Source organism: Brassica napus, chromosome C9 (genome assembly GCF_020379485.1).
Source record: "Brassica napus cultivar Da-Ae chromosome C9, Da-Ae, whole genome shotgun sequence".
NCBI classification, from domain to species: domain Eukaryota; kingdom Viridiplantae; phylum Streptophyta; class Magnoliopsida; order Brassicales; family Brassicaceae; genus Brassica; species Brassica napus.
Window position 1 is genome coordinate 41,994,043 of NC_063452.1, and position 16,116 is coordinate 42,010,158.

Consider the following 16,116-nt stretch of genomic DNA (forward strand, 5'->3'; position numbering starts at 1 on the left):
TAACAAACAAAGTCACTTTGAATCTTGAGAAACCATGCATTTGATAGACAAGTACAATAAAAGATAAGCAGTTAATACGATTCGAAGAGTTGGAAATAACAGAAAAGCAACAACACAAGTCCTCCGGGACTGAAAAGAAACAGCATACAAGAGAAGCTAGTCCTCCCGGTCGCTTTCACGATCGTTGAGGGCGGAGAGATCCGAAGCCCTGACGCTCGACTCACGAGCAGCCAGAGAAACATGCACTTCGTTTGATCTCGGGATGATCTCTGGATCAGCCAAAGGACCTTCAAGAAGAGGCGTCGGGTCTTCACGTCGCTCTCCAGTCGGATGAGTAGGCGGAACGTGAAGACTCACTACAGTCTCCGGATCGATCAAGCCGGCGTTGGACCCATACGGATCGAGACTCGCCAAGATTCGAGCATCCACAAACTGAGAGTCCAATACGAGAGGAGACAGTGTGAGATCTCCCTCGGGTATCTCGCCCACCTTGAGCTTCTCGGCTTCCTGCTCGTATTTCTTTTCTTACTCGGGGAATATCTCGATTGTGGCTTGCGAGATGTCGCTCCCAGCCCTCTTTAAGGCCTCAAGTCATTTCCTGGTTCCAAAGGCTTGGCTATGAAGCAGCCAGGCCTCCTCGTAAGGACCTCGTCGCTCTTCTCGGGAGCGAATCTTAGCGAAGCGACGATTAGCTTTCGCGGCCATCTCGGCCTCAACTCTTCCTCTTTCCCTCGTCACTTCCAGGATTCTGGAATCTCTAAGGCGCCTCATCTCTCTTTCATGGGATGCAGCGAGTGAAGCCTTCTCACTTTCAAGCTCGGCGTTCTTTCGCTCAAGCTCACGGATGACTCCTTGGGATGCCTCTAACTCAGCTTTGAGCTCGTCCCTTCGAGCAATAGTGCGAGTAACTATCCCGTTAAGCCTCTCGGCGTCAGCCCTCGATGCATTCAGCTGGCGAGCAGAAGCTTCCTCTCTCTCCGCGTGATCCTTCTTAGCCAGCTCGAGTTCGCCCAAAGCTCCCTTCAGGGCAGTGTCGTACTTATCGATCACGAGGAGATGAAAATCGTAAGAAAAAGTTAAGGAACGAAACAAAAAAAAAAGAGATCGAGCCGTTTACCAGCAACTTGGCCCTCGCAGCTTCCTCGTATTCACTCCCGAAGATGAGGTCCTTCACAGCGGGCAAAGGTTTCACCCTCCCCCTTAGTTGGCAAAGAAACTCTCCGCACTTCTCGGGAACGTACACTAGAGGGGCCTGTCCCTCGTAGTGAAACGAAACCTTGTCTGGAAAGTTGGCTCCGGGCACCCTCCTGTAGATAGCGGAGCCGCGAGAAGAAGTGCCGATCTGAGCGGCCCATCCTCCAATGGGAACCGGAGTTCCCTCGCGAGAAGACGCCAGAATAGGAGATCGCGCCTCGTCGCCAAGCTCATCGTTATGCCTCCTGATCAAAAGCGGCGACTCTCCGCTGTCTTCTTCAGAACCGTCCGGACGGGCGGCATTAAGAGAAGTTTCCGATTCCTCCCATTCACCAACTTCCTCCGCATCGTTCCGTTCTCCCGAGATTTCAGCCTCAGAAGCCTCCTCTTCGGGTTGAAGTTCTTCTTCTTGAACATCACCCTCCTCAATCTCAGTCGGTTTTTCGGGATTCTCCGACTGCTCGTCAACGGACTTCTTTGTCCTCTTCTCCTTCTTCTTCTTCTTCTTCTTCTTCTGGGGTTCGCCAGAAGGAGGAACGTCGCTCGCCTCCTCGGCACTCCCCTCGACTCCCGAGCCGCCCCTCTTCCTTTTTTTACCCTTCCTCGCGTTTCTAGCACCAGAAGGAGGAACCTCACCAGCGCGAGGAACCGCCGTCTCACCAGCGCGAGGAACCACCGTCGAGGGTCCTTCCCCGCTGATCAGTCCCAGCTGGGCGGCTAATATCGCGCTCAAGTCAGGAAGAGTTCCCATCCTCTTTGCTTCAGAAACTTGCGTCTGGATATCCTTCGGGAAGATGTCTAGTCGCTTGGTGCGAATAGGAAGAACAGTCGGAAGATCAGATCTCCACTCTCTTGAAAACATAAGGCAGAAAGGTCAGGACGCGACAAATAAACTTTGCGATCGAAAGAATAACCTGGAACGGCGAGAGAACGCACTTCGAGCGATCCGGTCCTTAAGCTCGCAAATCTTCTCGACGGTAATCTCGGACCAACGGTTGATTCGAAACAAAGCGACGGCTCGAACACTCTTCAGGAAATCCTCGGGATAGACTGGAGATGTAGGATGGCCAACTGCGAGCACAACAAAAAGAAAGTTTCGTTAAGATCAACGAAGTCAAACGTAGCTCGCGACAAGATATTCTACCACAAGAACGGTTCCATAGAACCCGATAGTCCTCTCGAGGAGGCTCCTCGAAAGCCGAGTCGTCGGACTTGAGGAAAAAATAAGAACGCTGCCAATTCTACGTTTTGTTTTGATGACCGGCGCACACATTGCAGTTTGGTAGCATTTTCACCGAGTAGGTTCCGTCCTTCATGTTGGTTATCGAGGTCATCTCCTCGAACGACCTGACGCTCATCGGCATGTCAATTTTCTCCGCTAGAACTGATAGGGTGACGGCTAGTCGCAGCGAGCCGTTCAGTAACTGACTAATCGCGAGATCTCGCCGCCTAGCGTACGCGGTGATCAGTCGCAGGATAGGGAACCAACAGCGAGTGTCGTCCTGGAAGTAGGACTCGTACACCGTCTGATATCCGATTGGAGGAGGCCAAGGCCTCTGCTCCTTCGTAGGGATAAGGAAGGTTACGCCTGTAGCGTTCTTGGCCCGAAGAACCTTCTTCACGCTCCCCAGGGTCGACTTAGTCTCGTCCACACCATCCCAATCTTGACCAGCCACGAAAGCAGAGTTGTGGAAGCTCCTCAAAAATTCCATCGGGATAGAAGGTCGTCGGGAACAATTCGGCTTCAGAATCGTCATCTTCAGGAGGATCGTCTTCCACTGCGCGAGCTCTCAATGTAATCGAGTCAACGGGCACCGCCCCGCTCTGTCCATCTCTTGCACACTCCGTCGCGTCCCTCACAGCGACATTCTCACTTCCTTCTCTCGCAAGCCTCGTCGCATCTGCGACTAAAAGCCTCTGGGAGCGAGACAAATTGACTGTATCCATCATCGCCGTATGATGAGCCGATTTGAGGTCCTCGATACAACTGCCGTCAGGATTCCTAGCCGGAGCCGACCTCGCCGCCACTGATTTCCCCTTCTGCTGCCTCGATAGTCTCTGAACTGACGACATGGTGGAGCAAGACGGCGAAGAACGCGTCGAAAAAAGGCTATAACACTTAGAGAGATAAGGAAAGAAGAGAGAAAGTTCCTTTGATCGCGGGGGAAAACTTGAAGAAATGAGAAGGGATCTGCGTATTTATAAGGAAAAGAGAGGGGGGGAAACTCGAGGCGCTATCATTAGGTCTATTCGGGCCTAAACGGGCCTCGAAATCCACCCTAAAAACCCAGCGGACCTTCGCGACGATTCCGCTTCTCGACATGTTATGAAAGGAAGAGAAGGGGGGAAACTCGAGGTGTCATCATTAAATTCAAACGGGCCCATTTGGGCCTCAGAACTCTCCCAAATGTCCAGCGGACCCTCGCGACGGTTCAGCTTCTCGTCTAAATCAGACGTCGGTCATCTTAAAATCAGAATAAACCAATGGTTAATCTAGACATGTAAGTCGGAACCTGAATCTCCGCGACTAATCGGCCTCAAGCGGAAATATTCCAGAACCTTCCCTACGACACAACGACCAAAAGGAGCGATAAAGCCTCTACTGCTCGCCTCCGAGAGAACGACGCTATGCGACTCATCGACCAACTGCTCCAACCTTCCGACAGGCCTTCTATTCCCTCAAACCTTCAAACCTTAGAATCCATCATGAGCCAGAAAGCACTTCACTCACTAATGGACTGGGGGGGGGGACTTACTGTAGAGGATGGATTTGACCACCCCACAAGGCCCGAAGAATAGAAAGGCCTGGCCCGGACTAGGTAGAGCGACGGTTCAATCGGTCGGCTCAAGAGTCAGGTCTCTCGGCTTGACTCTTGAGTACTTTTAGTCGATCATCGTCGACTGAAGTATATTCGGCTCAGCGGCTGCTCGGACACCTACGGGCTTTTCGGCCCAGCAGAGGAGGCCCACCAAGATGGTGTAAATTAGGTCAAGGACGAAACATCAGGACGACTATATAAGGGAAAGGGGAAACAACGAGAGAAGGATCCGAAATCATTGACTAACACTTGGCGGCCAGATTAGGGTTTTCACCTTTGCTTCATCTCGCCGTTAGTTGTACTTTTCCGGTAGCTCATCGAGCCACCGGCTTCCTCTCTGTCGCATTCTCTTCTTTTCTCTTGTAACCGACTGAACGTTTTCTTCGACCATAAATAAGACGTCTTTGTTAAACCCACATCTTCTTTATTTCCGTTTTCCGATCAAACAAAAGTAATAACCCACATCGGAGCCGGCATAGTACTGCACCGCACACCATAAAAAAGTTTTGAACCTGACAAAGCATCCCAAGTAGACTGTGAAATTGATGAGGCAACCCAATTTCTCACCCTAAAATACCGGATTGTAAAAGTCGCAACTTTATCCGAAAAACAGCATAAGTGAAAGAAAACTGGCGAGAAAGGACCAATCTGAGCTCCAAGCTCTCTAGAGAGCACCAGAAGCACCAAAAAAATACACATCCTCACGCACTGCATGCACTAGGGTTTGGAACTCGTGAGAAGAGGAAAATTGGACCTCCAAACCCTAAACCAACGCCTCGCCGGTACACTAGAGAAGAAGATCGAGGCGTCTAGATCGAACTCTCGACCAGATCTGTGCGACGCGGTGGTCTTAGATCTCCAAAGAAGTGTGCATATCGACGAAGAAGAGAAAGGCGGTAAGAGACAAATGAAAAAAGATAGAGGGGTCCGGCACTGGCGAACGTATTCCCACACACATGTTTATTTTAGAACTTTACAATAGAGTGTTAGAGCATGATTATTGGAGGGTTCTTAGGATAGGGTTCTTAGCAGAATATAAGAACCCGTCTCTTAACTTTTAACTAAAAAAGCTAAGAACCGGTTCTTAAATAAGAGTTTTAAGAGCTGATTCTTAACTTTTTTAGTTAAAAGTTAAGAGACGGATTCTTAGGTTCCGATAAGAACCTCATTCTAAGAACCTCCAATAATCATGCTCTTATAATCTTATAAATATTGTAGGGTCGTATATCGGGAAAACTCATTATTTTATGATTAAGTAAAAACAAAAGTCTTTTCCAAAAAAATTTAAATCAAAGGATTAAAGAAAATAATCAGAAATTAGAAGTCCACCAGCCGAAAGCATAAACGACTAATTAACCGAAGTCAATTCCGAGTTCACGGTCAAACAGTTTTTTTTTGGTTGGCAACAAAGTAATACCCTGTTTTATATTATCACTTTAATAATTTTTTCTTGCTACAAAAAAAAATTATTTTAGAATTTCAATGCAACTTTCAGCTTAAAATTAATTACAAATGAAATTATTTTATAAATAACTTAAATACTATTTGTCAAATATGTGTAATCAATAAAATTTTAATGCATTTTAATCATTTTTTTAATGTGTGTAAAAATATCAAAGTGACATTCTTTATGAAACAGAGAGAGTAGTATTGAAAAAGGTAAAATAAAAAAGATTTTTTAAAATGTTGGATTTGTCCGACTTGATCCTATGCCTACATAACGAAATATTTGTAAGAAATGTTTAAAACTGGTTAAAAAGCCTTTAAGAATAATTAAAATCTGGTAAAACTCTATTAACAGTGTGAAGATCGATCAACATATTTTTTTTGAAAAAAATGCCAAAAGACTACAGAAGAACAACTACATTGTCCCTATAGCATAAATTCTTTTTTGGTCGGATTTGGAGTTAGATACCCCTGGCCAACTTCAAAAATTCATATCAATTATTTTAAGAGTGAGAAAAATATGAAAAATTATTCAAAATGTACATAAACATGAAACAATCATATGAAAAAAAATTTGGCTGACTAAATATTAGTGTAACACAATTTCATATTTTGATCTTCGGATCGCAAAAAGTAAAATCTACTAACTACGGATATGTAGATCGTAGTTTCGGTTAACTACGTAGATATCTGGCGCTTGAAGATTTTTAAATCTACGATTTCGTAATATGTCTACTACCGCAGAAAGAAAAGGTTACGGTTTTGCTTACGATCTGAACCCCGAAAGATTTCATGAACTACTGTCTCCTATATATTGTTGGGGTCAAAATCGGTCACGACGGAATCAATGTCTGAAAGTCCGTAAAAATCGGCATGAACGTTTTTACGAAAAATAAATCTTAGAAAAAGATTTATTTTTACGAAGAATTTTGCGGAGAAAACACATTCACGAAAAATCGGAGAAAGACGCGAACAAGGTTGCCGCGTAGCAACCAGCGCAAAAGCTGGTCGCTACGTAGCGACCGAGCTCTCACCAAAGCTCGGTCGCTACGTAGCGACCAAGCACGTACACGGCTTGGTCGCTACGTAGCGACCGAGCTCTCACCGAAGCTCGGTCGCTACGTAGCGATCGAGCACGTACTCGGCTCGGTCGCTACGTAGTGATAGCGACCAAGCTCTCCCCGAAGCTTGGTCGCTACGTACACGGCTCGGTCGCTACGTAGTGACCGAGCTCTCCCCGAATCTCGGTTGCTACGTAGCGAGCGAGCACGTACATGGCTCGGTCGCTACGTAGCGACCGAGCACGCGCATAACTCGATCGCTACGTAGCGACCGTGCTTTCTTAAAAATCGATACGACACAAATCCATACACTCTCGTCTACTCTTTAATGCTATCTCCCGAAGACCGTAGCCAACCCATTTCATGTTTCTCGTCATTTGAAGTCATCAATCGAACTTTACGATAAAAACCGCGGAAAGTTCGTTTTTACCGAAAGAAGCCGTAATAAACGTTTCGAGTCAAACAACGGCCCAAAGAGACCTAAGACGTGACTCGAAACCCACTTACGATTTCTTAACCAAAAGCCCATAAACCGTAGGTTGGTTTATGCTCGGTTCGCAAGGAAAGATAAATGTCAAGTTTCAGCGGATAAATACGAAGTATTCGAAGATAATTAGAAAGATCGGGAAAAATGGAATATCTACATTTTTAAGTTATGACGGCTTAAGGGCAGAAGAGGAAAAAGAGTAAACCGATCTAAGAGCGAGTATATAAGGAGTCCTAGGTGAGAGAAACGTGAGAGAACTTTTTAGACTTAGAAAGTCTGAGGCAGAACTCTCGGCACTTAGAAACTCGGAGGCATTATTCTCGACATGCTCTGTTTCCATGACAGGCACCCGATTACCAGACGAACGCGCACAAGCAGTTCGATCTCTTGGTTCATTCTTGAACTACGTTCGGCTTGATCCTCGAAAGGGGTACGTAGGCAGCCTTTCATAAGGTTCAGTCCGAAATCAATCAAAAACCTTTCATGTATTTTCTTCGTCTTTTGTTATCGAGCTGCGACTCAACTAGGTTTGAGCTTTTAGGCCACTAGAACTAGGTAACTCGCTGACAGCCTTTGCGGCCAAACCTTTTATGATATCTTGTAATGATCGCAACGCTCTTACGCGGACTCGAAATAAGATCTACTGTTTTCTCTAAACTCGTTTGTTATCTTTTCATGATTTCCGCATATATTTGGTCACTTGTCGTTGGCTCTCGAAGAGATCCGGGACCTCTGGGAAATTAGGATTTTCCTAGTTTCCTAATTTAAACGGAAATCGACAGTGCGAATTTCGGTTCCCACAGTTTGGCGCTAGAAGGAGGGGGGGTACGGATTACTCTAACTCATAGCCGCAAAACGCTTGATCAAAACAATGTCTGGAAATACGAAATAGAAAATCACAGTTCGTAACAACGCTGGTAAGAAAACTCCAGCCGCCACTGCGCTTATGGCCAACGCCTATGCAAACGCCACAGTTCTTGAGAAAATCGAAAACCTTGCTGCGACTTTTCGCCACAGGAAGTGCAACGAAACGAGCTCGAGATTTCTCTTTCTAAACATAAAGGTAAACGATAAATCTTATCAAACCCCGTAAGTTTGGCTCATTACCGAACAAAAGAAATCTCAATGCATAAGGGTTTTACCAAAACACGTTTTCCGAAAACATTTCGGAAGGGTAAAACTTGTTCTCCCAAAAACCGCAGAAAACCCCTACGTTAATCGCGGAAAAAGGAAGCGCAACAAATCAATTACACAGCTCGGTCACTACGTAGCGACCGAGCAAGTACACGGCTCGGTTGCTACGTAGCGACCAAGCTCGGTCGCTACACGAACACAGCTCGGTCGCGACGTAGCGACCGAGCTCCAGCCAAGCTCGGTCGATACGTAGCGACCGAGCACGCACACAGCTCGGTCGCTACGTAGTGACCGAGCACGCACACAGCTCGGTCGCTACGTAGCAACCGAGCACCCACACAGCTCGGTCGCTACGTAGCGACCGAGCACGCACACAGCTCGGTCGCTACGTAGCGATCGAGCACGCACACAGCTCGGTCGCTACGTAGCAACCGAGCACGCACACAGCTTGGTCGCTACGTAGCTACCGAGCACGCACACAGCTTGGTCGCTGTTGGGGTCAAAAACGGTTACGACGAAGTTAACGTCCAAATCCCCGAAGAAGAAAAACTTAGATAAATTCTTCGACAAATATTTTTTTGAAATAGATTCTTCTATACGAAAAACCTTTGCAGAAGAAACGCGAATCATCGGACAAGAGCTCGAGAAGGATCTTTACACAGCGACCAAACGCGTGCTCCGCTCGGTCGCTACGTAGCGATCGAGTTCGAGCCAAAGCTCAGTCGCTACGTAGCGACCAAATGCCCATTCCGCTCGGTCGCTACGTAGCGAACGAGCTCTTCCGAAACGTCGATATGACATTAGTACATGCGTTCTCGTCTACCCTTCGATGCTATCTCCCGAAGACCGTAGCGAACCCATTTCACGATTCCCCACCATTCTAAGTTATCGATCAAACTTTACCGTAAAAACCACGGAAAGTTCGTTCTTTATCGAAAGAAGCCGTAATAAACGCTTCGAGTCGGAAGACGGCCCAAAGGGACCTAAGACATGACTCGAGGCCCAACTTATGATTTCTTAACCAACAGCCCGTAAGCCGCATGACGGTTTACGCTTGGTTCGCAAGGAAAGATAAATGTCAAGTTTCCGCGGTTAAATACGAAATTTTGAAGATAATTACGAAGATCGGAAAAAATGGAATAACTCCATTTTTATGCTATGGCGACTTAAGGGCAGAAGGGGAAAAGCATAAACCGACCTTGGAGCCAGTATATAAGGAGTCCTAGGCGAGAGGCATGGGGGAGAACTTTTTCAGAGCAAACTTAGCACTTAGAGCAATTTTAGGCAATTTTCCGTTTTTGTTATTCGAGCTGCGACTCAACTAGGTTTAGCCATCTTAGGATTGCTAGAACTAGGAATCTCGCCGACAGCTTTCAGAGCCCAGGCACTTACCTTGTTGTAAACGCTTAAACGCAGATTCGGAATAACACTTCTATTTGCTCTCTTCTTACGATTTTTATACTTTATCGTTGTCATTATCATGTTCTGATTTGCTTGGCGTGTGGTATTAGCAGATATCCGGGACCTCTGGGAAATTAGGGTTTTTCCTAGTTTCCTTATTTAAACAAAAATCGACAGTGCGAATCTCGGTTCCCACAGTTTGGCACAAGAAGGAGGGGGATACACGAATCAATCTAACTCTCGACCACATCGCGCTCAACCAGACATGTCAACTGACGACACGGATAACGTGCAGACTCCTCTCAACGGAGGCAGCGACACTGATCTCCACACTCCAGCAGCAAACATATCCACGGCCAACGCACCAGCCAACGCTGCGGCGCTCGAGGAGTTCAAAAAGATGTTCGCCACCTATGAAAAAGGTCGGAAGAACAGGATAAGCTCGTGAGCATCTTGACCAAACAAGTTGAAACTTTAACGGCAAGGACTCGAACAATCTGCCCCCGTGAAACCACTAAAGTCCGCGGGAAATGACTCGACTTTGCGACCCCACTCGACAGGCCTGGAGCCGCCCATGAACGATCTTCGGGTCAAAATCCTTGCGAGAAGTCTCCCGTCGAAAGGGGAAACTCCGAAAGCCCTCCGCCTCCTGCGAAGGCTTCAGAGGACAACGGAGTCGAGCAAGTCGACCTGGATCCTAGCGATGTCTCCAATAATACTGATGAGGACGCCGATAGAAATCCAAGAAGGACCAGAAGCCGATTCACTCGGGAAAGCTCTCCGTTCGACAAACCAATGACAGAAGAGGAAGAAATCCTCTATTGGAACGAACAGGAAGAGCTGGCTGAAAAAAAAACCGAGCTCACTCGCAGTAAACGCCGACAAGCGCGGAAACCTGTTGACGAGACGTCGGATATACGCGATCTTCGCGACTATATCACCAAGACTGCGGCAGAAGTAAGAGCCGTAAAATCTCAAATCCATCATGCTACGAGCGCGGCCCCCGAGATCGACAGACTGCTGGAAGGGGCTCAGAAGACCCCTTTCACCGCTCGCATCTCAGATACGAGGGTATCCGATCCAGGAAAAATCAAAGTACCAAAATATGATGGTACAACCGATCTGAGAGCGCACCTTCAGGCTTTCCACATCACAATGGGAAGAGCGAGGCTGAAGGACGGCGAGAGAGATGCCGGCTACTGCCGCCTGTTCGTCGAGAATCTAGAAGGAGCAGCCCTCGAATGGTTCGCGCGCCTTAAATGAAACTCTATCGGGAGTTTCCGACAGCTCGCATCGGAATTTCTCAAGCAAAACTCTATGTTCATAGATAGAGAAACTTCCGATGTCGATCTCTGGAGTCTGTCCCAGAGGGAAGAGGAACCCCTTCGCGAGTTCATCAGCCGGTTCAAGTTGGTGATGTCCAGGGTCAGCGGGATAAGCGACAAGGTGGCCATCGACGCACTCAGGAAGGCGCTCTGGTACAAGTCGAAATTCAGAAAATAGATATCCATCGAAAAACCGCGGACGATCCAAGACGCCCTCCACAAGGCGACGGACTACATCATGATCGAGGAAGAAACGAAAATCTAATCGCAGAAGCATAAGTCGGCGAGATCGTCCTCGAAAGATGTAAACCCGAAAACAAGGAAGAAGAACCCTCGTAACGACAAGTATGTCCATCACGAGGGGGAAGAACTCCCGAGGACACTCCACGACTAACTGCAAGGTCTTGGGAGCGAGTCTGGCCGCGAAGCTACTAGCCAAAGAACTCTCGGAAGTAACCAGCGTGAAAGATCTCATCCTCGAGACATATCGCCCCCCGAAGCCGGACATAAATCTCCCCGCGGAGAGATGTCCCCAAAGAAACCAATCCGGGGATAAACGCGGCAGGAGGCCAGACGACAAGGGGAAGGATAACAATCGTCGTAGATTCAACATGATCATCGGAGGATCGCAATTCTGCAATGATACGGTCTCCGCCATCAAGGTTTACCAGCGGAAGGCGGAGTCGAGCGCAGACTGGCCTACATGGTCTCCTACCAAAGATGATCATAACTGCTCAATCACCTTCACAAAGAAGGAAGCCAGCGGGATCGATCAGCCTCACTGCGATCCGCTCGTCATAGACCTCGTCATATGAGATCTGGAAGTCAGAAGAGTACTCATTGACAAAGGGAGCACGGTAAATGTAATCTTCCGCGACACTCTCAATCGGATGAGCATTGAACTCGGAGAAGTAACTCCAACTCCGAAACCGCTCACAGGCTTTTCTGGCGAAGTATCGATGACCCTCTGATCAATTCAGCTACCTGTCATGGCCAAGGAGGTCACAAAAATCGTAGAGTTCGCGGTAGTCGATCATCCTGCCATCTACAACGTGATCATGGGAACCCCGTGGCTCAACGCTATGCAAGCCGTTCCATCGACGTACCACCTGGGCGTCAAATTCCCAGCCCCAATCGGAGTCGCAGCTATCTTGGGATGTCAGAAACAGTCGCGACTGTGCTTCCTCGCAGAACACAAGTTAAGACAGATGACAGCCTCTGCAACGGCAAATCGTAAACGCACGAAGATCGATAAATCTTCGACCAACAACGTTTTGAGAAAAGACGATTTCACATCGTCTGCCGAAGCAGACGCTTCGGGTGTCAAAACTCGACACGAGACCGGAGCCGACACTACAATTCAACCGGAACATCCGGAAGAGAAAACTGACCCTGCCACGATCATCTCGTTCAAGGCGGTCAGCACGGCGACAACCGCCGAGTAAAAACGCTCGCGGCATAAAACAGAACTATGAGATGACTTGATCCTCGAAAGGGGTACGTAGGCAGCTCGTCGAAGGACGAGTTCAGCTATCCCCCTCTCCAAAAGGGGGGGGGGGAGTGGGTGCGCATACTCGTATACTCCCACATAGAAAAAGATGCGTTATTGTAATCGAATTCTATCAAGATTTTGATTTTTTTACGAAATATGCGTCGCTCTTTTTAAGACAAAATCGCAAAACAATCTCACTTCAGCAATATACGTATAGTCTTCGAAATAACTGCAAGACGTCGCCAAGTTAAAAATCGAGATGAAACGAACAAATTGTCCGAACGCGACCACTACAAATCTTACACTCCGTTCGTCGATTGGCCCCGACGAACACATCAGCCGTCTTAAACAAACGCAACCTGATCACTCTTTTGATCTTCAAACGTCAAACACAAGGACGAAAGCGCGCTACAAATTTTTTTTTTTGAAATTTTGGTCTAGCACTTCTAGTTGGCTTAAAAATTGTCTCTGGAAAGATGCTCGATTCGTACCATACAAGTCGTATAAGCCGAGAACCTATCACGGAGTTTAAATCGGTACGAATCAAGTAGAAATCACAACATGAAAACCGATAGCCGGCTAGTCACCGCACAAACCTTAAAACCGAGAGTAAACCTAGGTCTTGCCCTAAACCCATCGCATTGGTCTCAAACATCTCAAAGACATGATATCTAAACGATACGAGATTCCTAAAACATGTCTCTTCGTTCATAACTCAACGTTCCCGAAAAATCGTAAATTATTTTTACGAAAACTCACGTCTCGAACGAACTAACAGATTGAACGCCTCAACGAAGATAAATATGAGACGACAACTCATGTTCACTTCAAACCCACTCTAAACAAAGTAACCCAAACAGACATCCATTATATAAACCACATAGCGATAGGGGTTCAAGGCCACACTCGGCCAGAGATATATGAACAAAGGCCATACTCGACCGCTAAATACTAGATAAAGGGAAAAACTCCTTCCCGTCAAAACGCTCACAGGTCAAAGTTAAAACTCCCGGACAAGGAAGCTCCGAATGCATCCGTGGAAAAGTTCACTTCCTCGTCGTCACTGGCAAAATCAGTCGTAGTTTCTTCGGTGTCAGAGGAAACCGGGATGGAATCCCAGAATCCCTGGATCTTCCCATCGATCGAAGGAATAGTCGCCTCAGCGTGAGCATGATCCTTCATGCCACCCTTCATTAACTCCATCTCCCTCTCGAAAACGTAGTCATCTTCCTGCGTCTTCCAAAGGCTCCCGACAGAGCCGCGACACTCACGGAAGTCGCCCAGCGAGTTGAAAGCACCCTTAAGATTCCCGTACTCAACCTGGAATTGAGAAGCGCGAGTCTTCATCACCTCGACAATTTCCCTCTTGCCCTTCTGTTCCGCCCTGCGAACAGCCCGGGCATGATCACGAACGAGTTGGGCGTCTCGCGGGCAAAGACCCTTTCTTCGAACTCCTCTTCCAGGAGGCTTAAAAATTATCCTTGGAGAGATGCTCGGTTCCAACCATACAAGTCGTATAAGCCGAGAACCTATCGCAGACTTTAAATCGGTATGGAATCAGGATGAAACTGAAACGGGATACGTAAGTCGAATTAGTCATCGCACCCTCTAAAACCAGGAGTAAACCTAGGTCTTGCCCTAAACCCATCGCACTGGTCTCTAACATCTCTAGGCATAGTATCAAAAACCTTGATACGAGATCCCAAAATTTGTCTCTTTGCCAATATTCGAGCATCTTCATAAATCCCGCAAGTTTACACACTGCGGAAAACTCTCGAAACAGATCACAGATATAGCAGTTCACACAGAGTTAGATTACGAGATGACAACTCGTAGTCTTCCTTCTACACCCATATAAAATGCCATCAGCAGCAACACGCCTGATAACTTCTACATAAAAACAAGACCGTAAAGGTCTCGTTGGAAGACTAGTCATACGAACCTTAACTCCAAGATGAACTACGAAGGGCTTGATCCCTTCAACAAGGGTGCGTAGGCAGCCGTCATGAGGCGCAGCCCCAATCTTATCGCGTTCTACTTTTAGAAGAGCGAGAAGACCACTTACCTCAGACCTTTTCGACCATTAATTCCGCCTAACTCACCTAACTTGCCAAGTCACTTGCTAAAACCTCACGCTAGAAGCTCATGGTTCTAACGAGCTGGCGGGCTAACTATTGGGGTCAAAATCGGTCACGATGGAATCATTGGCAGAAAGTCCGTAAAAATCGGTATGAAGGCTTTTACTAAAAATAAATCTTAGAAAAAGATTTATTTTTACGAAGAATCTTGCGGAGAAAACACATTCACAAAAAATCAGAGAAAGACGCGAACAACGTTGCCGCGTAGCAACCAGCGCAAAAGCTGGTCGCTACGTAGCGACCAAGCACGTACACGGCTCGGTCGTTACGTAGCGACCGAGCTCTCATCGAAGCTTGGTCGCTACGAAGCGATCGAGCACGTACACGGCTCGGTCGCAATGTAGAAACCGAGCTCTCACCGAAGCTCGGTCGCTACGTAGCGAACGAGCCCTCACCGAAGCTCGGCCGCTACGTAGCGACCGAGCACGTACATGGCTCGGTCGCTACGTAGTGACCGAGCACGCGCACGACTCGGTCGCTACGTAGCGACCGTGCTTTCTTAAAAATCGATACGACACGAATCCATGCATTCTCGTCTACTCTTTAATGCTATCTCCCGAAGACTGTAGCCAACCCATTTCATGTTTCTCGTCATTTGAACTCATCAATCGAACTTAACGATAAAAACCGCGTAAAGTTCTTTTTTATCGAAAGAAGCCACAATAAACGTTTCGAGTCAAACAACAGCCCAAAGAGACCTAAGACGTGACTCGAAACCCACTTACGATTTCTTAACCAAAAGCAGGACGGTTTATGCTCGGTTCGCAAGGAAAGATAAATGTCAAGTTTAAGCGGATAAATACAAAGTATTCGAAGATAATTATAAAGATCGGGAAAAATGGAATATCTACATTTTTAAGTTATGACGGCTTAAGGGCAGAAGAGAAAAAAACGTAAACCGACCTAGGAGCAAGTATATAAGGAGTCCTAGGCGAGAGGCACGTGAGAGAACATTTTAGACTTAGAAACTCTGAGGCAGAATTCTCGACACTTAGAAACTCTGAGGCATTATTCTCGACATGTTCTATTTCTATGACTGGCACCCGATTACCAGACGAACGCGCATAAGCAGTTCGATCTCTTGGTTCATTCTTGAACTACGTTCGGCTTGATCCTCGAAAGGGGTACGTAGGCAGCCTTTCATGAGGTTCAGTCCGAAATCAATCAAAAACCTTTCATGTATTTTCTTCGTCTTTTGTTATCGAGCTGCGACTCAACTAGGTTTGAGCTTTTAGGCCGCTAGAACTAGGTAACTCGCTGATAGCCTTTGCAGCCAAACCTTTTATGATCTCTTGTAATGATCGCAACGCTCTTACGCGGACTCGAAATAAGATCTACTGTTTTCTCTAAACTCGTTTGTTATCTTTTCATGATTTCCGCATATATTTGGTCACTTGCCGTTGGCTCTCGCAGAGATCCGGGACCTCTGGAAAATTAGGATTTTCCTAGTTTCCTAATTTAAACGGAAATCGACAGTGTGAATTTCGGTTCCCACATATATCTACTGGTTCGGAATCATAGAATCTGCTAGTTACTAATACTCTACCATGGTAATATTTCGTTATCTACTAAGATACTATAACCTATCTCTGCCGGATTATACATTCTGCCGTCGTATC

The 16,116-nt window shown here is 46.9% G+C and overlaps 1 protein-coding gene across 1 annotated transcript; it reads right to left on the reverse strand.

Annotated features, from left to right (window-relative positions):
* Positions 1–156: 156 nt before the first annotated feature.
* LOC106417271 (meiosis-specific protein ASY2-like) lies at positions 157–3,267 on the reverse strand. The gene is made up of 6 exons (XM_048768007.1): positions 2,930–3,267; positions 2,456–2,892; positions 2,109–2,265; positions 1,118–2,045; positions 634–1,038; positions 157–507 (listed from the first exon to the last, which is right to left on the reverse strand). The coding sequence occupies exons 1-6, from the start codon at positions 3,265–3,267 to the stop codon at positions 157–159; spliced, it is 2,616 nt and encodes an 871-aa protein (XP_048623964.1).
* Between the last annotated feature and the right edge of the window lie 12,849 nt (positions 3,268–16,116).